Source organism: Myotis nattereri (genome assembly GCF_964212035.1).
Source record: "Myotis nattereri genome assembly, chromosome: 12".
NCBI classification, from domain to species: Eukaryota; Metazoa; Chordata; class Mammalia; order Chiroptera; family Vespertilionidae; genus Myotis; species Myotis nattereri.
Window position 1 is genome coordinate 16537789 of NC_138087.1, and position 22335 is coordinate 16560123.

The 22335-nt window shown below is 43.6% G+C and overlaps 1 protein-coding gene across 1 annotated transcript in view; it reads left to right on the plus strand.

Annotated features, from left to right (window-relative positions):
* MOB3B (MOB kinase activator 3B) overlaps window positions 1–22335 on the plus strand; it is a 184270-nt gene that overhangs the window by 54929 nt on the left and 107006 nt on the right. The window contains exon 2 of the mRNA XM_081104248.1: window positions 8016–8638. Within this exon, the coding sequence (XP_080960374.1) occupies window positions 8221–8638 (418 nt within the window). The 5' untranslated portion in view covers window positions 8016–8220. The remainder of the gene's footprint in view (window positions 1–8015; window positions 8639–22335) is intronic.

Here is a 22335-nt window from a genome sequence, read left to right on the forward strand (position 1 = left end):
TCCTTCTCCCCCCCTTCTTTCTCCACCTCTCTCCCCTTGCTTGAGCAGAGTTTTCAAGTTAAACCAGGGAGACGTTTGAGAAAATGAGGTGGGGTGAGGGAGGGGCCTTTTCTGGGTGGAAGTGTTTAGATTCCCCACGGGGAGCACTGGCCCTGGACAGCAGCCACTGGCAGAGCGTGGGACTGTCAACCGAACACTCTGATAGCTGGGGAGGTTTCTCAAGGCCTCACAGATGAGGGGTCCTCTGCCCTGAGCATCCCCACTCTGTGCCTGTGGCTGGGCAGTAACTGGGCTCTCTCTCGTCGAGAAAGCTCTGGAGAAGACTGGGTGCCTGGGAGGTAGACACAGAACCTCTGCACAGAAGTAGGTTATGCTTGAGCGGATGTCATAAGGAAGCTCTTCTAGAAAACGACTAACTCTGGTTCGGATTGGGGTCTCCGAGAGGGCCTCCCGGAGACAAGACCGCTCTCCTCTCCATGGCCTGGGGAGAAGCTGACGGAAGCAGCTGCAGGAACAGACCATCCTATAGGTCATCGTATAGAGGCCAGGCTGCAGGCCATAACCAAGTGTGTGTGCTAAATCTAAAGGCCAGGTTTACCCACCGTTTCCCATGTAGTGCTGGGCAGAGCAGGCTTCCGCTCCTCAGGAAGTTGGGGAAGAGCGAATCGCACGCTCAGGCGGGCAGGCACCTCCCAGGAGGTAAGGCTTGCAGCTGAGCATGACCAGTTGGTTCTTCTCAAATTTACCAAGTGAGTTTGTTCCTCCACTTGCCCCGAGGCAACCTTAGTAAAAGGACAGAGAAAGGCCAGTCGTGGACATAGGGAAAATTCTTCCTCATAACAAGCAGGAGTGAGGAAATGGGGTTGTCCTCTAAAAGTTCCCAAGCTTTTATACAGTGTGAGGGCCAGGTGTTCAGGTCTTGTGGGAAAGAAGTCAAAGACCAGACCAGGTCTGGTTGGGATCCCTATTGACCATGAAGCTAGTTAATAATCTGAGATAACCTGATACATGAGAAATCGGGGTTAATAAATATAGCACTGATATTTGCCCACCTTTACGTACGTCATCCCACTCATCCCCCAAACACTCTGTGATATTCACGTTAGCACCTTCATTTAACCAAAGAAGAATGTGGAAACAAGAGATCGTGTTTAGCCCAGAGGGTAACTAGTTAAGGGCAGAGTCTGGACTCAAAAGGCAGGGCTCTCTCCAGTTCTCCAGGCGGCCATATCAATTACAGTTACTTGCTTGATTCTATTTTATTTCAAACCTCTTTTGTAGTTGTTGTGGGCCTGTTCAAGAGCGTAGAGAGGATAGCATCATTAATTATTTGTCTTCGTGTTATCCTCTTTGTCCATCTGTTTTCACCTCAGCAGATTGAAAAGCTCCCAGGTAGAGGGTTGTCTTTTCTCTCCTGAGAGTTTCTGGGGATGCAGCCTTCATCCTCCAGCCAGATCAGAAAGTTATTCCTGTTACCTGAACACAGAGATCCCTGCTGAGTCATCACCTGGGGTACTGTATTAAATGTAAAGCATTTTTAAGTTTAAAACAATAACTTTTATACTTCATTTGAAAAAGTGTTTGCCCTGGTATACCAAAATTCATGAGATAATATTGCAGTGGGTTTTATTACTTGAAAAAATATTGGAATTCCCTCACAATGTTAAGCTAAGTGGGTTATAAATGTCGAGGACTATTGACTCACCACCAAATTACTTGGATTAATATTATTTCCTTTTGCATGAGAATGAGAAGTCCATCCAAATGAAGCAAGAATGACGTGTTGATTTTACTCTTTTCTTCTATCCAGGGCTCCATTGTTAACCTTCCCCCTACCCCCTTCCCTATCTCTTGCTTATAAACACACATTTGCATTGAATTATTTTTCATTACTCATATGATTTCTTGGTGTCATGTCAGAAGTTGTTGTTTCATTTGTTACTCATCACCCTGTTAATAACTGTAGTGGTTTTCCACTTATGAAGTGCTTTCACAGGCAATGTCTCTTTAAATTTTCACAATAACCTTGAGAAATAAGTACTATTACCTTTAAAGAAGTTAAAACTGAGGTTCATAAAGGGTTTCTTGTCCAAAGACATAGTCGGTTAGAGTGATTGCCAGGACCTGAATCCAGGTCATCCGACTAGATTACAAAGGTTCAAGAAACATGTGTCCTTGGGAGTGGCATGTGACTGTGTGCTAGGGCTGTGCTTCTCCCACCCCCCTCGCCAGCCCCCTCAGATGTGCCCTAGAAGTTCCCCTGGTGTGTGTGTGTGTGTGTGTGTGAACTACGCAACGGTCTAAAGAGGCAGTCTTAATTGGGGTTGAGAGTTTTGGAGTCAGCTTGACTACTTATTGGTTCTATTACCGGAGACAACATTTTAGTCGTGCTGTATCTCAAGTTTCCCTAAAATGGGGAAAATAATAATGCCTACTCATTTGGTTGTTGTGAAAATTAAAATAAGTAGCAAAATAAATGTGAGTTATTGTCACTGTTGTGGAATGAAGTTGAATAGAATTTTAAGATTCTAGGTGGCTGGTCGGTCTCTCAATAATCTGACTATTAAAATGTGCATCCTAATATGATTGTAATAATGATGAGGGTGATGGCACAACCACATTACTCAGTGGCCACTGTGTTCCAGACATTTTGCAGATACCCTCCTGAACGTTCACAGCAACCCCACCGATGCTGCGCTCTCAGCTGCGTGGCTGTATTGCTTTCAAATCCTCCCTGCAGTTGTGTCAATTTTACCCACCACTCCCAAGCTTAACACAGTACCCTTTTGAAAATTAGAAGTATGTTTTCTAATTTTCAGTCTTCTGGCCCATTTTGTACTCTCTTGCAGTGTTTCCAGATGTCATACATAAGTTGCCATAGTGCCAGGGGTAAAATTTGCCAGACCCCAAGACTCAAATTCACTTCGAGTGTTTAGGATGAAATAAGTCTGTTGACAGTCACAGGAATGAACTTCCTTGAATTTGAGTATTTTTCCTTTAAAGCAAGACTTTTCCGAGAAAGAATTGGCATACCCTGTCTCAAAGAGAAAGAAGGGAATGGTAATTGACAATGACCTTTCTCCCATGTATCAGACGGAGGTTCTGAGGGATGGTATATTAGCTAGTATATACCTGTGCTTGAAAAACTAAAAACACCTTTTTTTCTGCCTTAATTTGTTTTAATTTAAGCTGTTACATTATCTTTATCTGTAGTGCCCTCCCGACCCTCCATTCTCCCACTTGCCTTAGCTATTGTTTTCTCAAATCATGTGTCTTTTTTTAAACACAGAAATATTTCCTAGCCAGTCCAAAGATCTGGAAATAATAGGGTAAGTGGTAACTGACTTGGAGTTTTCTATTCTTTGAAAAAATTATTAAAATAATTAGTATGTCTTTCATAAATTATAAGTGGGTCAACTGAGCATTTATCTTATCACAATTCTACCTTCACTATTTATTTTTAAAACTGTGGTAACATTGGATCCATCCTATCCACGTGTGGACCAAAGGTTTGCCATCTTCCTTATTATTGGGAATCCAAGCCAGTCTCTTGGCCTCAGAAAGGCCTTTATTTAAGGGAATTTTATGTTCATTAAAAAACGTTTTTTTTTAAATCTGTGTTTTCTTCAGCAGAACATGAGTAGGTAGTGAATGAAACCACACCAAATAAACACACCCTTTCTACCCTTCCACTTTTTGTCACCACGGTGTCTTCTTCTGAATGGCAGTGCTGAGTTTGTGAAAGGGAGAATCCCTGTGGGTCTCTGACGTAGACACCTGTGCACTGAGCGCTCCCCCCTGTTCTGCTGCTGCACTGTGCAAGGTTGCACGCCATGTTTTTATCTTTGGAATATTTACTCATATTTTTAATGCTAAAATGTCCTACACAATAAATATGTAAATGAAACAGTGAGAATACAACTTGAATGGACATTGACAAGCTAGAAGATGATGGGGGAGTGAAGGTCATGTGGCAGACTTCTTAGGGCTCCACCTATTTGTCCTGATTTCATCTGTGTTAAGAAATAACATGGACTTTTTAAAGCTCTTCAATCATGGCTGTCTTTCAAGGTTAAAGTGAGGCCGTAGTATTTCTGCTGACTTGCCAGGGTTGTTCTCAGAATCTACAAGGGTTCAAGGAATCTGGAAAAGGGGCTGTGTGTAAATTTATAAACAGACTAGAAATATAAATTCGAATACATGGGGGAGCCAGGGGAAGCTTAGTTCTAATAACCAAGCTTTGTCTGAATCTCTGTCTCCAGGGCTTTTTAGTCACACATTTTGCCCTAAAGTAAAGCAGATTTACATATCAAAGGTAAGGTTTGGTAAGCAGTAAAGTATTACATTGGGGGAACTACCTACAGATGTTCAGCAGCAGGTAATAACTTGGGTAGATTTTCAGGTTTGGGGAGATGCTTTTGGCCATTCAGCTGTTTGGCCAGCAGGCAATAATATGTATCTTCAGCCCTGCTGAAGCCTCAAGGTTCACCAACCTTTTGATGAACTTCTTGCATTTATGACCTGCTGGAATTAGCCTCCAGCACTAACTGATCTAGAGTATAACAATATGGCAGCTCAAAGTTGAGGATGTAGATTAGTTGGACACACAAAAAAATTGCAAGGCTGTTTCTTAGGCAGGAATCTTTAATTTGGGGATTGCCTTGTGAGCAAAGATAGCGCCTAATAAGTAGGCCGGAGTAAAACAGTACATAAATGTTGATAGAATCACATTTTTAGGCACATCCTTTTTTAAAAAAAATTCTTTATTGTTTGAAGTATTACATATAGTATTACATATGTCTCCTTTTCCCCCCATTGACCTCTCCCCAGCCACCCCCACCCCCCAGCACATGCCCTCACCCCTCTAGTGTCTGTGTTCATTGGTTATGCTTATATGCATGCATACAAGTCCTTTGGTTGATCTCTTACCTCCACCCCGACCCCCATCCCACCTTCACCTTCCCTCTGAAGTTTGATGGTCTCTTCGATGCTTCTCTGGCTCTGGCTCTATTTTTGTTCATCAGTTTATGTTGTTCATTATATTCCACAAATTAGTGAAATCATGTGATATTTATTTTCTCTGACTGGCTTATTTTGCTTAGCATAATGCTCTCCAGGTCCATCCATGCTGTTGTGAATGGTAAGAGTTCTTTCTTTTTTACAGCAGCATTAGTATACCATTATAGGCAGATCCTTTATTGGATCCTGGGAAGGTCAGATGATGTTCATTTTATTCACACACACATACTTTAAAATATAAACCTATTTTTATTCAATATTTGGGGTATGAGAAGAAGGTTCCACAGACTGTTCCAGCCATAAAGAGAAAAATACAGTGAGAATATGAGAAATCAGACTAGTCATTCTTCAATTTTGAAGAGACGGAAATTTTAGGTACCAGTGGAGACGAATGGCCCATTTGAAAGAGATGTTGGACACATGCCTAGATCTTTCAGGAAAGGACACTTCAGAGCAGCCCAGCAGCTGGGCTTACAGTTGAGGTAGAGCCACCAAAGAACTAAAGACAGGAGGTCCAATTGCATTTCACTTTTGCGGTTTCACATTTATACAAAAGGTTCTTCATGCACTATCATTCATTCATTCATTCATTCAGCAACCATTCGGTGAAGTTGGCTCTGTACCAGGCACCACTGTAGCCCCTGGAGCCCCAGGAATGACCATGACATGGTAGCTCCCTCATGAGGGGTACTTCTGGGGCATTTCTCTTATGGCCTTCCTGTAGGGAGTTGCCTTGCCAGGTGGTCCTGCCAGGAGGAATCCTTCATCCGACAGATGAGATATTCATCCTCTTTCTTCCCAGCTAATATCAGCGTTAGTCCCTTTCCTCTCTGTCCTGCCCACCCTTCTGTGCCACCAAGGTCTCTTTAGAGAAGATGGATCTCTCAGGACTGAATGGGAGATTTGTTTTATTTCTTCCTTATCCTTGGCAAGGGCTCTCATTTTTTTTAACAAATAAGGCAGAACACATCAATAGGAAAAGAAAAATAAGAACTTTCCTTGCCAGTGTTGCTTAGTTACCTTGTCAACATTCCCTTAGAGCCCTGCTGAATTCTCCTGCATATTTTTATAGTGCACATCATGTTTTATTTCTATAATTGATCTATTAAGCTGGAAATATGGAGAACATATGGAGCTCCTGTCAGTTTTATGCTGTTTATTTGGATTTCCATGTTTCTCCTTCTACAAGACCTCATTATCATCTTTTTTCATTCTAACCTGGGTAGCAATGGGCAGGAATCACATCACTATTTATATTGGCGCTTTTAACTTTGTAGCTTAAAAAGCAAAACCCAAAAGACTAACCTCAAAGCTAGACATCACATTGTGGATTTTTCAAAGGGAAGGGACCAAGTTTTTAGTTGCTCTGTATCCTTTCTGCCTTAGTCCCATGTCTGCCACATAAAAGGCCTTTAGTAAATGTTTATTGGTTAAAAGAACAATTGGTTTCACATATTTATTGAGAACTAGCATTGTAGTGGGTGCTGTTCATAATATAGAATGTGCTTATAGTTTCTACCCAGGGAACAAAACTTATGACTTGTTCTTTTCTTCCTGGAGACAACAAGGACAGAGAATAATGACTATTACTGCCAACACTACATTTTATTTAGTGCAAGAAGCTTTTCTGCATGAGGCTGTAGCAGCAGTATCAGCAGCCACGTTCTAGCTGGTATTTATGAAAAGGTATTCACTGGTAATCTCCTAGCTTCAGGGTGCTGTGCTGTCCAAATCATTCAAGATCAAAATACCCGGTCATTGTCACCATCTGTCAAGGCCATTGTATTCAAAACAGTGCGTCTCTGGGTTATTCTCTTTCTCACACACACACATATGCAAACTCAACAGAAAACTATGTTTATGATGCCCACAAAACACCAAATGAAAGTTTATTTAATCATCTCTTTCCTCAGCCAATCAGGCACCCCTTCAAACTAGTGTTCCTCAAAGCATTTACTTCTTAGATTTTGCTAATATGCAGACTTAGATCTACTAAGTCTGGGAGGGGGTCCAAGAGTCTGCATTTCTAATAGGATCTCTTAGATCAGGCCTTGATAGTTTAAGCATCATCCGTGGACCAGTAGATTTGGCACCACCAGGGAGCTTGTTAGAAATGCAGATTCCGCCCTGGCTAGTGTTACTCAGTGGTTAGAGTGCTTGCCTGTGCACCAAAGGGTCTTGGGTTTGATTCTGGGTCAAGGGCATGGACATGGTTGCAGGTTTGATCCCTGGCCCTGGTTGAGGCACATGCCAGAGGCAACCAATTGATGTGTCTCTCTCACATCAATGTCTCTCTCTCTCTCTCTCTCTCTCTCTCTCTCTCTCTCTCTCTTTCTCTCTCTCTCCCTCTCTCCCCCCCCCCCTTTCTCTCTTTCTCTCTCTCTTCTTCCCATTCTCTAAAATCAATGGGAAAATATCCTCAGGTGAAGGGGTTAGGATTAACAAAACAATAAAAAAGAAAGAAATGTAGATTCTTAGGTGCCATCTCAGACCTACTGGGTCAGAACCTGGGTTTTAACAAGATCCTAAATTAACATTTGAGAAGTATTGTTCTAACCATTTAATATGCCTACAATATAAGGCAGGAGTCCTGATGGGGCTCTGGGTTGGAAAATAGGCAGGTAGACTTCCTGTGCCCATTTCAAAACTCTTGTGTACCCCTCCCCCAATTTAGCACCTTGCACCAGATAAAGGCACAGACAGATGCCTCTTTGTTTAATCATTCATGGCATGATGGATTTGTTATCTATCTTGAATACCATGTTCATCCATAACACCTTGGAGAGGTCCATTGGGCCTATGATCACACAGGGAGGAGTAACCAGAGACTTGACCAAGATCACAAATACAGATTCCCAGGGGTTTGGCTTAACCTCCACATCCACATACCTGGATGGAAGTGGGCACAGCTAAATGCAAAGTGGAAATCTGGTCTAAGCCTTTGCCATTTCTTAAATGCAACCTGGGCATTTATGAGACTCTTTTCTCTCCTTTAGGAAAAAACATGAGATCATGAGACTCCCCTGGAAATCGCTCGAGAGGAAAATGGAAGGGGCCATTTAAAAGTGACAGAAGCTGCAGGCCGCAAGACTGGGGCCAGAGGGCTGGCAGTGGAAAACTCTGTTGGGTTGTGATCTCTCACTGAGAAGTTCCAGGTGCTTTTTTGCTTCCTGCAAAACAAAGGAAGAAAAGGAGAAGACCATGTCCATAGCTCTGAAGCAGGTGTTCAACAAGGACAAGACCTTCCGGCCCAAGAGGAAATTTGAACCTGGCACACAGAGGTTTGAGCTCCACAAACGGGCTCAGGCATCCCTCAACTCAGGCGTGGACCTGAAGGCGGCGGTGCAGCTGCCCAGCGGGGAGGACCAGAACGACTGGGTGGCCGTGCACGTGGTGGACTTCTTCAATCGGATCAACCTCATCTACGGCACCATCTGCGAGTTCTGCACCGAGAGGACCTGCCCTGTGATGTCAGGGGGCCCCAAATATGAGTATCGGTGGCAGGATGACCTCAAGTACAAGAAGCCGACCGCACTGCCCGCTCCCCAGTACATGAACCTGCTTATGGATTGGATCGAGGTCCAGATCAACAACGAAGACATCTTTCCAACATGCGTGGGTAAGTCCATGGCCAGTTTCTTGGTTATTTTGTCACATCCCAACTGAGCTCAGAAGGTCTGTAGAGGTTCCTTCCAGGACTGCCTTTGAACACTGGATACCACACGTCATCAGTCAATGTTTCCCCAAATTCCATCTCTCACACACCTGCAGTTTCTTTTTCTATATCTAAGAACCTCATTGAAATTTTGAAAAATATCATTTGTGGATACACAATAATTTCATGGACCTCAATCATGAAATCACACCTGTCACATACTGGGGAACATTGTCTTGGTGAAGTGTTGGATTTGATCTTGCTGGCTTCCTTAGGACTAGACCTCAAACCCACCCAGTCATTCTGGTAAGGTTCTTATTATTTAACTGATTAACTAGTTAAGTTACATGACCTCTGGTGCAGTTATGGTATTTACCTCTCGGGTTAAAAAATCCTAATGGGAGAACCCATGGATTTGTTTGGGGACCAATCAAACAAGGGGTTAGGATTCTGGGAAAATAAAGATCCTGCCATTCTGTTCTTCCTTCTCTTGATCACAGGTTATTTATCCCAGGTTATGCTGTCAACTCTAGAACCTTGTGTAGTTGCTAGACTCACCAGGATACTTGAAATGCAAATGATTTTGTTTCCCTTGTGCTCTGAATCATAAAACTCTTCAAGGGGAAGAGCCAAACCTTTTCTACACCTTGTATTTATTTCTTTATGCTGTTGATCATTGGTGTTTCCATGCACTGACAGACTGAATTTAAAATTCAGGGTTCTTAGGCCCTAGGCTCAGTGGGAAAGAGCAATCTCCTTACTTCCATTGTCATATCTCCAGTGTCTAGCTAGCATGGTGCCCGGAAACCCTTGTAGGCACTCAGGAAATATTTGTGGAATGACTGAAAAAATACTTGTGCTGTTAGAAAGTATTATTTAAAAGCTCTGAAATGGTTGGCGGATAAAAGAAGCATTTGAAATGCATTGCTGAAATCACTTCTAGTTGGGATGCGTGTGTCCCCATGTGGCATATGGAAACTTGAGGTGGGGCGTATGGAAGTAATTAAGTTAATACTAGAAGAAAGTGCATAAATTGATTAAGGCAGTGTGTACATCTTGAAATATTCAGCACAGAAACCAATTTGCTCAGAATCATGGTGTTGCCTTGACTTGTCCAGTCCCCTCATGCGATTTCTCTCTGCTGCCCCTTGTTCAGGAAGGAGGTTGGCGGGGGCTGGGGGTGGGGTGGGGAGGGGGGGATTGCAAACCCTGACTCACCAGACTAGGAGGAAGAGGGCAGATTCCAACCCCTCTCACCAGCCATCTAATAGGCACCTCCAGTGGGTGAGAATTTCTTAGGTTCATGTCTTTTTGCACTTTCTTTGACAGTCAGAGGCTTCTTTTGTTGTTGGGAAGAATTTTTCTTTTCCAAAAGCATCACCAGCCACTGCCAATGCTCTGCGCAGAGCACGTGCTTGCAATAAAGATAAATAAATGTGGGCCAGGAGACCTCCTCTTTGTCCTTTCCCTTCTGTTCCTGCTTCCTGATGCTTTGAACTCTGGGCACTTCTGCTCTTGCTGGCAGCTGTGGCTACCATGTAGGGCCATGGTGTGTTACTTGAGGGTGAGGAAATTCCTGGAGGTGGTTTTAGACTTTGCTTGGAGGAAATCAGGGGGTGTCACCATGTCCCCTAGAGTAACTGACTTTGCTATCTTTTTCTAGACATTTTTTTAGTCATTCACTTGGTTTGGGGGGCATACTCTCCTCATCAGAAACCTTTTCAATTTATGCTCCATAGTCCACCAATGTTCTGGGAGATCTTAATAGATGCACCATGATTTTTTCCCCCCATGAAAACATAAGTTTGGGAAGTCCTGAGTGAAATTGATTTCTTTATTGTAAGACTTTTAATATGCTAATATGCATTATAAATCTCCAAGAAAGGAATAATACTTTAATATGTAGTTTTTCTTAATTTGAACCTGCTGGCTTTTTTTAAAATGGAACATCATTATCATCTTTTGGGAAATGTTGATGTATATAAATTAGAGTTGTCAAACTTTTGTTTGTGTCAGAATTACTTGGGGCTTCTGTTAAAAATATAAATTCCTTGGTTCCCCCCCCCCCCCTTAACAACTAAATTAGAATCTCTTAGGTAAGACCTAAGAATGTGCACTTTTAATAAGAACCCAGCGTTCTATCCTCTGTTTAATGTAACCATCCAGAATGCTTTTCATTCCCCAGAAACCGTGTGTTTCTTACCTCTCTGGTTTTATCCACACTGTTCTCTCCTCTGGATTCACCGTCTTCTCTTGCATCCTTGATACCATGTCTTCTTCCGTCAATTGAGTGTAAGCCCCTTACAGTTATGGAATATGTCATATTCATTTGACTGTCTCAGCACTAATCCAGTCTTGGTGCCTTATAAGTTGTTGAATGGGTGGGTGGGAGGATGGATGGGTGGATGGACGGGCGGATGGAAGGACGGGTGGAAAAATAATTTTTATAAAATCCCAACATGTCTGTGTTGCTGATGATCAAAGTGAAGTTAAACAAATGTCTCTGAATCCCTTTAGTATCATCCTGGGTATTTTGTGTACCTTGCCTCCACAAAACTTAATTTTCCCTGTTTTACTTTTCCAAGGTGAAATGTTAGGGCTCAGTAAAAACAACCACCATCCACCGTCACCCTGAGGGTCTTCATGAGCTTCCTGCTCACCTCTGTTATTTGCCCTCAGACCATAGTTTTGCTATTTTTTGAAATAACTTATCTTCAGGAGCCACTTCCTTCGTTAGACTTCACTTCCTGCTCTTCTTCCTTCCCCCTATTCCAGCCTACTTTTCTTCTTTTTGATCTTTGTGCTGCTATGAGTCATCATTATCATGGAAATGATCAAGACACCTGTCAGGATAGAGTAAGAGAAGAATTCTCAGCAAACAGCAGACCCTGGGTGGATGAGAATCCGGGACTTCTGCTTAGCATTACAGCTTTGAACCCAAGGCATACTTCTGGGGAGTGGGAGGGGCTCCAACTTCGCCTCCTCCCCACTGTGATCCAAGGAAATAGAGCAGGAAAATACTGACAGATGTGAAGGCTTCGCCCTGCATTAGGTATTAAAGGATATAAACAGCTGTTGATCAGTACCATTGAAATATGGAGGAAAGAAAAGCTTTCATCTGCTCCTAGATCCCAGGGTAACCAGGAGACCGGGGCTGTTTCAGAAGTTGAGCTTTCTCAGTTGGGGAAATACCAAACAGATGTGGCTCCCTCGTGAACCATAGTCTCCTGCACTTTCCCTTGATCCTCTCCAGCTTCCTTTGTTAAAAAGCCAACAGATGTCCCCATTAACGCTCCTAAGGTAGCAGTAACTTCAGAAGCAAGGCCATCTCCTCTTCAATTGTATCTCTGTCCACTTATAGAGGTGATGACAGAAAATAGGAAGCCTACGAAGCCACAACCTTTCCCCCCTCTGTTATCTGTCTAATTACAATAATTTTTGTGTCCTAGCCCTCAGCTTCCCATTTTTCTATTATGTAATAGGATTCACTGTCTTAGATCTGACACTCAGAAAAAAAATGAGTAGAAAACTTAGAGCTCCCCCAACTCATGTTTTAAAAAAGTCTTTGAATGTGGAGCAATAAGAACATTTTTAAAAATAATTACATGATCTCACCTACCTCTATGGTTTTAGAATAAATGGGTGTCAGGGAAGGAAAGATCCGGGAAAGGAAGGGAAGGAGTGAGGAAGGGAACTCATATTTATTGAGCCTGCTAAGTGCCAGACACTATTAATCTTTCTTAATCCTTATAATAACTCAATGAATTAAATATCTCATTTTACCAATGAGCAAGCTGATATTTAAACAATCTAAGGGGCTTTCCGGTTTTACAGCTAACAAGTCATTCACAAGTCAGCATTTTAGCTCAAGAGTGTCTGGCCAAAAATCTATGCCTTTGTCATCCACTACCATTCACAGTATGTATCATTATTTTGTAAATTTTCCTTCACATAACTAAAGACTTCAATGGTTTTAGGAGGTTGTCTAGGATGGAGAAAATGTCAGAAAACCCAGTTTTTGCTATAATTTTTAAAGAAACGACTTGGTTTTGTTTTTACTTGGTTTTGTTTTTGTTCACTCCTGTTTAACTAATTACCTCCGGCATGCCTGAGGGGTTTACTGCCACTCTAGCTGTTCCCACGTAGCATCCCAAGATTGGGCAGAGGATGACGTAGCCCAAGAAAGGCTTTGTGAGCTCATGACTACCTGTTACTGCCATTTGGTCCTTCATTCATTCATTCATTCATTCATTCATTCAGTAAACGTTTGTCGAGCACCTGCTTGGAAGCAGGTTCTATTTTAGGCACCAAGAGAGCAAACAGAGATCCTGTCCTTGAGCAGGCTCCCTAACGTCCAGAAGGTCTAGTTGCTCCAAATTGCTCTGCACGTTCGCTAACGTGAGTAGTTTGTTCAGCGGCCAAGGGCATAGTGGGAAGAGTTGCATCCCTCTGGCAACCTTTCTCATGAGACTACAGCTGAGTTTCATCCTCTCTCAGAATATTGTGGCAGGAAACACGAGACTAGAAAACTGTCCATAGAGATGAGCTTTTCAGCCATGGGCTGTTGGAGAACTGAGTTTGTAATGAGCCTTTAAATTGTAACTTTGCATTTTCTGTTGCATGTTTCCCTCGTGGTATTTTAATTTTGATAGAAATGTATATAATACTGGTAAGACAGAATGTACATCAACAACATAGGTTTCCAGTCTGGTAGACCCAACACTGGGCTTGTGTAGAGGCTTGGAGGAGGTCAGCTAGCTCTGCATTGCAGATGCTTGCGACACTGGTATGGCCTCTGAGCCAACATTTCTCTCTTAGTCAAATACAGATTATAATTCTGATCTCACAGGGCTGTTGTAAAGATTAAATGAGGCGGTGTGAGTAAAAACTCATGGCTCAGAGCCATCAGCACCCAGAAGAGGTGCTGAAAAACAAATGTGTTAGTCACCTCTCCGCATACATTTCTACATAGCTATTAACCAGAACTCATGTAGACCACTAAACGATTTCTGAACAACACCCCAGAAGAATAAAATGGGTTGTAAAAGACTCAACAAGATTTTTAAAAAATTAGCCATCTTCATTGCTGAATCATCATGATGAGGTTATAAATCAGGTTTTCGTCACTCAGAGAGTTGGGGAAATTGTAATGTTCCTTTAGGAGCTAGACCAACTCCTGGTTTCAGGGATGAGTGCCTCACTCTTAAAGGAGAAAGCCTGGATGAATCTTCTTGTTTGGTTTTCAGAAGACTGAGTATTAAATCTGCTCGTGCCCAATGTCAAAGCAACAGTTTAGCTGGAGAAATGGGGAGAGGGCCCACTAGTCACCTCTAGGGCAAGCCACTCGTTAAAATCAGTGTTGGGCAAGGTGACCTGGATTTGAGCTCTCAAGGGGATGGGAAACGGTGTCTCAGACAACTCCAGGCACGGAGCCCCCAAGGTAGCCCTGTGAACTGGCGAGTTTTTCCGAGGCTTTGCAAATGTGGTTTGCCTTTGGGATCTGATCAGCTGACTCCCTAAGAATTTCCTAGTTGGGAGGGTATAATCATAAAGCTGCCATTTTCTGAACATGCACGCCCTAAACGTTTTAGCTGCATCGTGTCATCTAACCTGTAAAACAGCACCGTTGAGGCAGGTCATCTGATTTCCATTTCACAGATGGAAAAGAGTAAGTACCATGCCCAGGGTCACGCAGGCGCGGCCAGGACTCAGACCCAAGGCCACCCAGCTCCGCAGCTCCTGCCCGCCCCTCCTCCAGCATCTCGTGTCTGTGATGTTCTTGCCCCAGAATCAACAATTCTTCATCCTGCCTGTTACCTCCAATGTTAAGTCCTCTCTAAGCAATGTGGCCAGCCAAACCCATCAGTCACAGCAAGGGACGTGGAAAGGGACAGGCCCTTCATCCGAGGCAAATTGTACAGGGCCCTTACTGACAGCAACTCTGAGGTTCTGCTTTTTTACATCTTGCCGCTCTAGATTCTGATGCTATTCACATTTGTCCAGTTGTCTGTTCATAGAAAACATGCAGAGACAGCTGAATCCGCTCTTCCCCACCCCCACCAGCTGCTGGAGAATTGATGGTCTACTGTGATGACCACAATTCCCCGCCCCCACCTTGTTAACCCAATGCTTCAGTGACTTGGTGGCTGAGTTCATCACAACAGTGTTAAATAACCACCCCCACTCAACAGATCCCAAGAGATACCTCTGAGACATGGTGAGGGCGTCCATGTGCTAAGAAGCAGAGAGGAAGGGGAGTGGAGACAGGGAGCCCAGATGAGGCTGCCCTGCAGGTTAAGGCTGATTACCTGCTGTCCGGACCTGCACTGAGTTCTCCATTACCTGTGCAATGTAACTTTAATGGGCCACATCTCAGGTGACAGGTTGTTACATCTCAGCATCAGCTGGGCAGGGACGTGGGATATGTGATATCCCGTGGAAAGCAGAGATAAAAGCAAAGGCTGTGATGGGTGGGGGAAGGGCATCTGCTGCTCTTACTCAGTTGGTGGCTGTAGACGTGGGGCCCATCCTCAGCCCAGGGAGGCTGCATTCATTGTGGGCATCAGTGCTGCGTGGAGAGGCATCGCCAAATGTGAGGGATGTGGAAATGTATCCAGAGGCCTGGAAGTGCAATGGGATGAAGAAAGAGGACTAAACCAGAACTCTTGCCCAGACCAGAATATGGAGTTGGACAGACCATTGTATAGGGTGTCCCAAAATTCACGCCAGATTTGAATTTTGCGTGAGCATTAACAACAACAATAACAAAAAATAAAAGCCAAATTTAATTGGTTTATTGAATCAGATTCTAATATCTGTTACCCTTTGATTTCAATCCCTTCAATTTGATAAGCATTACCAAGTACCAATTATGGCCCAGGAGCAGGGACAATGAAGACCAATGAAGACCACGGCTTTGTGTATGTGCCAGAAAAGCTGTGGAGGCCATTTACCCGATGTGCTATTCCATACATAACCCTATACTGTATACTTTATGAATCAATAAAAAATTTACAGTTTTTAATTATAAACCTGTGTTTTCTATCAAAATTACTTCTTGTGTGACTTTTGGGACACCCTATATAAGCCACTTGAAGTAGGGGTGATGTCCCCAAGAGCACACGGGAGTTGTCACTGATGTCCCAACCAAGTTCTAACGAGAGCACAGGTTTTTGTTTTCTGAGCAGAGCGTATCAGCAGGGCCCTGATACTATAGCCTTTTCACTCTGCTTCCCTGCTAGCTAGAGCGTCTAGATACTGAAATAACCTCATTTTGAAAAGAGGCCGTATGGTTCACCTGCCCTAGACTTCCATATGTAGAAAGTGTTTCACAAGCTTTTCCTTTAAAACACCTGCAAGGCCTCTGAAGATGCTTTCCTGGTGCTTTATCTTGAAAATTCATGTTAAATTCATATTCTAAATGATAATTCTATCCATGTGTTCTGTCACATAATTATTCCTTCCCTTAAGTCTTTATCTAGCAAAGTGGGTGCTCTGGGAAGATAAGCCAGTTTGGGAAGGAGGGGTGGTAGCAAGAAACAGAAGTTTAGTCTAAGACCTGAGTTTGATTCCCAGTTACCAACTTCTACTAGCAAGTTTTCAGACTCTCTAACCCGGTTGCTTGTCTATAAAATGCATGTCAAAGTATTTATTTCACAGGATTGTCACTAATCCTACATAATAAAGAGCTAATATGCTAATTAAACCAAACAGCACAATGATTGTCTGGACGACGACCTTCCGGACGAAGCCGGGGCTGCGAGGGCTGAGCCCCTTGCACGAATTTCGTGCACTGGGCCTCTAGTCTATAATAATAAAAGTGTAATATGCTAATTAGACAGGATGTCCTTCTGGACAACCTTCCAGATGAAGATGGGGCTGCGAGGGAAGTCCGGGACCCACGTGCCTGCTCGGGTGCCTGCTGGTGGCCAGAGGGAAGCCGGTGCCTGCAGCCGGGAGAAGGAAGGCCTACTCTTGCACTAATTTTGTGCATTGGGCCTCTAGAATAAAATAACATGCTACATTTAAACACTTAGCACAAGTTGGGTATGCATCCAATGTTAGCTCTCTCAATATCACATAGTACCATGAAAAAATAGACTGGTCAGATGAGAAAGGAAAGAACCTGGGATGAAAATGCATCATTACATGAAACACTTGGCTATGGAGTTGATAATACATATTCCTTCATCTTTGCTACATTTTATGGAAGCAGCAGAGGAAAAGGTAAACGTTGATGGGATGAGATTAACTGTGTGGCCTTGACCGCCAGAACCAGGAACGGGTCCACAATAGACCTGCAGGTGTTTCACAGGGAAAGCCCAAGGCCCGCACACGGCCTGCATGAAGCCAGTTCCACCTTCTCGTTTCTGCCACGGGACGGAGCACCCAGCCTAACGCTGCGCTGAGAGGACACGTGGTGAGTGAATCACCACTGTGCACATGTGAATTGATCCATCGGTTCCATAGGTCATATGCAGAACAGGTGTGCTCCTGGAAATTGGAGGCCGTTCAATTTTTTGTCATTTGGCTACGATTTTCATTTCTCAGAGAGAGTTCAATAAAGAAAGATTGGCAAAGGATCCCTTCATATGTGAATACCTCTTTAATGAAATGATGTGGAGTGCAAACTGAAGTTGTTAGCTGTGACTCAGGAAAAGGAAAAATCTTTCTTCAAAGGAAGCAATAGGTTTTCGGTGTTTTGGCATCATCCAGCCCAGGATCCCAGGGCTGGAGAGCCGGGATGATGCAGGGAGGAAACTCCAGCCGGTAGTCAGGTGTTTATTTTGTTGTCCACCGCCGTGTCATACTCTCCGGAATCCGCCAGCAGGGACAGGCTCCTTGGCTTCCGGTGCGGCTGCAGTGAGGGAGCCTCTCCTCCCCCCCTCCCCCCCTCTCCCCACCCCCCACCCCCCGCCTGTGGGCAGCACCATGGAGTGTCAGCATCTGAGGACCACCAGCAATTATTTGTGGATGACGACCTTTAGCATCACCTGATTGCCTGACGCAGCCAGGGCCTCCTCCCATGGCCAGCAGGGGCAGAGTGAAGAAAACTGTTGGAGATTGAGGACTTCCCTGCTATGGCTCTCAGCTAAATCGTTTCTATTTGGCCATCCCACGTGGGAAAGAAGAAGCCTGCGGCTGAGAGTGTCTGTCTTTCTGTGCCATGGAAGAGAAACATGAGCAAGTATGTTAATTACGGGCACCAAGTCCCGTGGGAAACCATCTGTAGGCATTAACTATTGGATGGCTTTATTTTTGTTTTCCAAAAATAGGTTTCAGGTAAGGGCTCATCTTCAGTGCAGGTTCAAAGCTGTTCCTCTCCTGCGGGCTGTGTGATCTTGGCCACCCCAGAACCTCTCTGAGCCCGTCTCCTGCCCTGGAAAGTGGGGGTAATAATGATAATGGCCACTTTTAAAGGCTGTGAGAATTAAGTGTCATGATGCATAGAAAGCTCTTAGCTAGTTCCCGGCACCGGATTAAGTGCTGAATATATTTGAGCTTTATTTCCTTTCCACAGGGATGAGGAAGGGAAGACCTCTGATTTATTGCAGCTTGTAGTGCTCTATTACATAAAATTTCTCCTGCAGTATTCTCTGCACATTTTTTCCCCAACTGAAGTAAAAATTGAGGAAAGCAAGTGATCGTGTCATAATTACAGTAGCTATCTTGGAAAAATAACTTCCATGTCCATTAGAATCTCAGCTAATAATCAAAACTTTAACACCAGCTGAAAGCAACAGGTTTACTTTTTCTGTAAGGAAGGCAGCAGTTGCAAAGTTTAAAATACACAAATAATAATGTTCACTACCGTGTTTTCCTATTCTGGGCTGAGCAGTGTGCCAAGTTCTTTATGTGTGTGTTTGCTAATCCTCACAGCAGCGCCGGTTGGCCATTCTTATTATCCCTGTTTTCACAGGAGGAAGCTGAGACACGTTTCTCCCCGCAAAAGGTGGGGAGAACCGAAAGGGACACTGGGATGGTGAAGCAATCTGGTGGAACCCAGAGCACAAACCACTACACCCAGGACTAGACACAAAAAGGAGGAGCAGGCACAGAGGAGAGGCTGAGTCTGAAGGAGAGAGAGGCGGAGAAACTGGGCTCTGCTCTCCCCTAAGTTCCTGCCAGTGCTTCCCATTGCCTTGGGCAAAGGATCCTGGGAAATGTATGTTGCAGAGGAAGGGTAGGGAATGGACCTGAGAGCTGGTAGACAAACGACTGGCATACAAAGAACACAGATCAATAAAAATGTATACTTTTTGGTAGTGATGAGCTCTAAGAAGACAGTTAAAATTGGGAAAGGGAATCAGGATGCTGTAAGATTTTTTTTTTAATCCTCACCTGAGGATATGTTCATTGATTTGAGAGAGAAAAACATTGATGTGAGAAACATCAGTTGGCCACGTCCCACACCTGCCCTGACCTGGGATGGAACCTGAAACCCAGGGAATAGAATGGGAGGATGCTCCAGCCAACTGAGCCCCCCGGCCAGGTGGGATGCTATAAGATTTAAATAAGATAGATGTAGAACAGAGGTTCTCATTTTATTTTTGCTCCTCAGACTCCTTCATACTAACAAAATATTGAAAATCTCAAAGCTCTTTTTTTTTTTTAACATGGGTTATATCTATCAACAGTTACCATATTAGAAATTAAAACTATAAATATTTTTAAGTATTACTAATTAATTCATTGAAAAGATATTAATAAACCCATCACAAAGTAACATAAACATAATTTTTAATTAAAAAAACTGTATTTCCCAAAGCAAACAAAAAACTGAGGACAAGAGTGGCATTGTTTTGGTTTCTGCAAATCTTTTTAGTGTCTGGTTTAATAGAAAACACCTGGATTCTCTTATGTGCTTCTGAATTTCAATCTATTGTGATATGTGTTTTAAGTTTGAGTCTGGGTTTATTTAGACATGTAGTTGGAAAGGGGGGGACTTTGTGCACCCCTGAAAGGACTCCCAAGACTCCCTAAAGTCCTTTTGAGACCTACTGCTGTAGATACAGCAATGGGGAGGCCAGTCCTAGGCACCTAGTAGTCACTTGGCATTTTTGGTTGAATAAACACAAATTAAGATCGCATTGAGGGTTTCACAGTGTCCCTGTGATAAATGGTGACATTGGTGAGACTGTGGCAGTAGAAACCAGTTAGACGACACTGTTGTTAGGGCCCCATTGACCAGTTGGACACATGCTTTGTGGTGTTTACCCAGCGGTACTGATGGCTTTTAACCTCAGCGTTCATGTCACGCAGTTTCCTTCGCACAGACTTTTGTAGGACCACCAAAAGATGCTAATTAGTGTTTGAAAAAATGCACCCTCTGATTTCCTTAGCACTATGTTCACACTGACCCCATGAGCTCATTCAGACTACACGCTTAACTGAGAGTCCTTGATGTGCACATAGGGAGTATTTTAAAATTTGGATGGGATTGCTGTAGTATAGTTGTTATGCCATACAATAGAGTGTGGTAGACCACCACCAGTTATTTAACTTGCAAATGATATGCAACAGTATTCAAGTCAGGACAGCTTCCTATCTTGGTCAGAAAGGTTACGTGTTTCTTTTCACCATCAACTGATACATATTCCTATAGGCTATCATAGCCAAGACCTAAGTCATGTTGCAAGGTAGCTATTATTGGAAAGAAATTGAATGAATAATTTAGAAAGTATCGGTCCATTTGGATTATCTGTGTCCCTGCTCTTGATATCAGCAGAGGTAGTTGAATTCAGCGTTTACCGAGTCTCACGACAATGCCACTGTGATGGAGACAACCACCAGGCAGCTTTAGACGGGCTTGTCCACATTCCTGCAACCTGCAAATGGCCAGATAGGAGCTACCGTCTGTGGACAGACTAGTTTTTGAATGGGGTTTATAAAACATCTCTGCTAAATGACACATGTCTTTACTGTGGGTGTTGGGGGCAAACTTCACACCTACTTTTTGTCATATCTAGCTTTGCCTTTATGCAATTATTGTAAAAACATTGTCTACTGTTCATTGTCTACAATAGCTGAGGTGCTTTACAGAGCTCAGTTACTTTTCACAGCCTTTTTAGAACGGGTTTTTGTTTTGACCCCTTTTCCAAATGAGGAAACGGCATCTCAGAAAGGCATAGGTCCCTCGGCTTCTGAAGGCCTAGCTCTTTCTGACATCCTTGTGTTTTTCACGACGGCTGCAAACCCCTGTGACTCTAGGCACGTGCACGCATACCTTCTCATAAACTCATAGACAAACAGGTTCAAAGACTGAGAGAGGCAAAATCAAAAGGATAATTTGAAGAAGCAGGAAGGCTGTCTGAGGCCTTTGCAGAAGAAATCCTGCCTGGATGAAATAAGATATTTCAAGTCATGCCGTGTTCCTCTCTCATTGTGCCTTCAATACTGTGCGTTGATTTTGACTCGTGGTCTGTGGAAACTGGGAAGACTGTTACCAGTGGGACAAACTCCCTTAATAAGACGGGACAGATGGCTCACTGGCTTTTTCCTGTGTGGTGAGGGCTGATGGTGTGTGTGTGTGTGTGTGTGTGTGTGTGTGTGTGTGTGTGTGTCTTTTAAAGATAAAAATCTCACTGGTGAGGAAGAAAAGGAGGGAAAAAATGAACAAGTGTATGAGAGGATGCCAACTAGCCTCGTCTAGCACCCCTAGATTCGCATTGAACAGATGAGCAGACCCATGTTACTCAGCGCCTTCCCTGTAACCCTCAGACCCTGCGACGCTGTCGCCTTCCCTTCTCACTCTCTGGTCTCTTAACCCTTTTTCTCCTGGGTTATTTTCTCCCCAGGAGACATGGGTCAAAAGGTTGCTGTGAGCTCTTAATAAGATAATACAGTGAGCGTGATATGTATAAAGTGTTTGGTAAATATCAGCTACCATGATCACTAACAATATCTTCAATACTGTGTTATTTCTGCAAAGCAGTTGCTATGTTGTCTCCCATATGGGAAGCTGCACCAATAAGTTATTGGTAATAAACGTACCAATAAGTTATTGAGGTCCCCAAACAAAGACCTTGGAGGCCCCAAGCCCCTCGACAGACAGGGGCAGAGGCAGCTTTCTGGGCTTGAGCCGTGGTTTCTCAGTCACCCCTCAGAAAATTGACACTTTGGGGCCCATGAAATATTTGTAGTCTTAAACATGTTGACTCTTATAATAGCCATGAACCGTGGCGGCCCTTATCAGTCTGTGGTGACTCACCAGGGGGCTGATTGGACTCTGTTGTTTCAGGTGCCACAGGTGTACATTTCACTGCCTGAGGCCCCTGGCCCCCGGCCGGGCTAACCAGCAGCTGCCCATTGAGGGGGTCCATGGGGCACTCCGTCAGCTCAGAAAAAAAACAAGCCAAAGTGGCACTCAAGGTTTTCAAATAAAATAGTGGAGCCTTTTCCAAAACAATTTGAAAAGGTGATGTTAGCAAAATGAACCTTTTATTCATTATTTATGTGTATATTTCAGAGAGGAAGGGAGAGAGATAGAGATAGAAACATCAGTGATGAGAGAGAATTATTGATTGGCTGCCTCCTGCAGGCCCCTACTGAGGATCGAGCCTGCAACCCAGGTATGTGCCCTGACTGGGAATTGAACCATGACCTCCTGGTGATGCTCAACCACTGAGCCATGCTGGCCGAGCAAAGTGAACCTTTTAAAT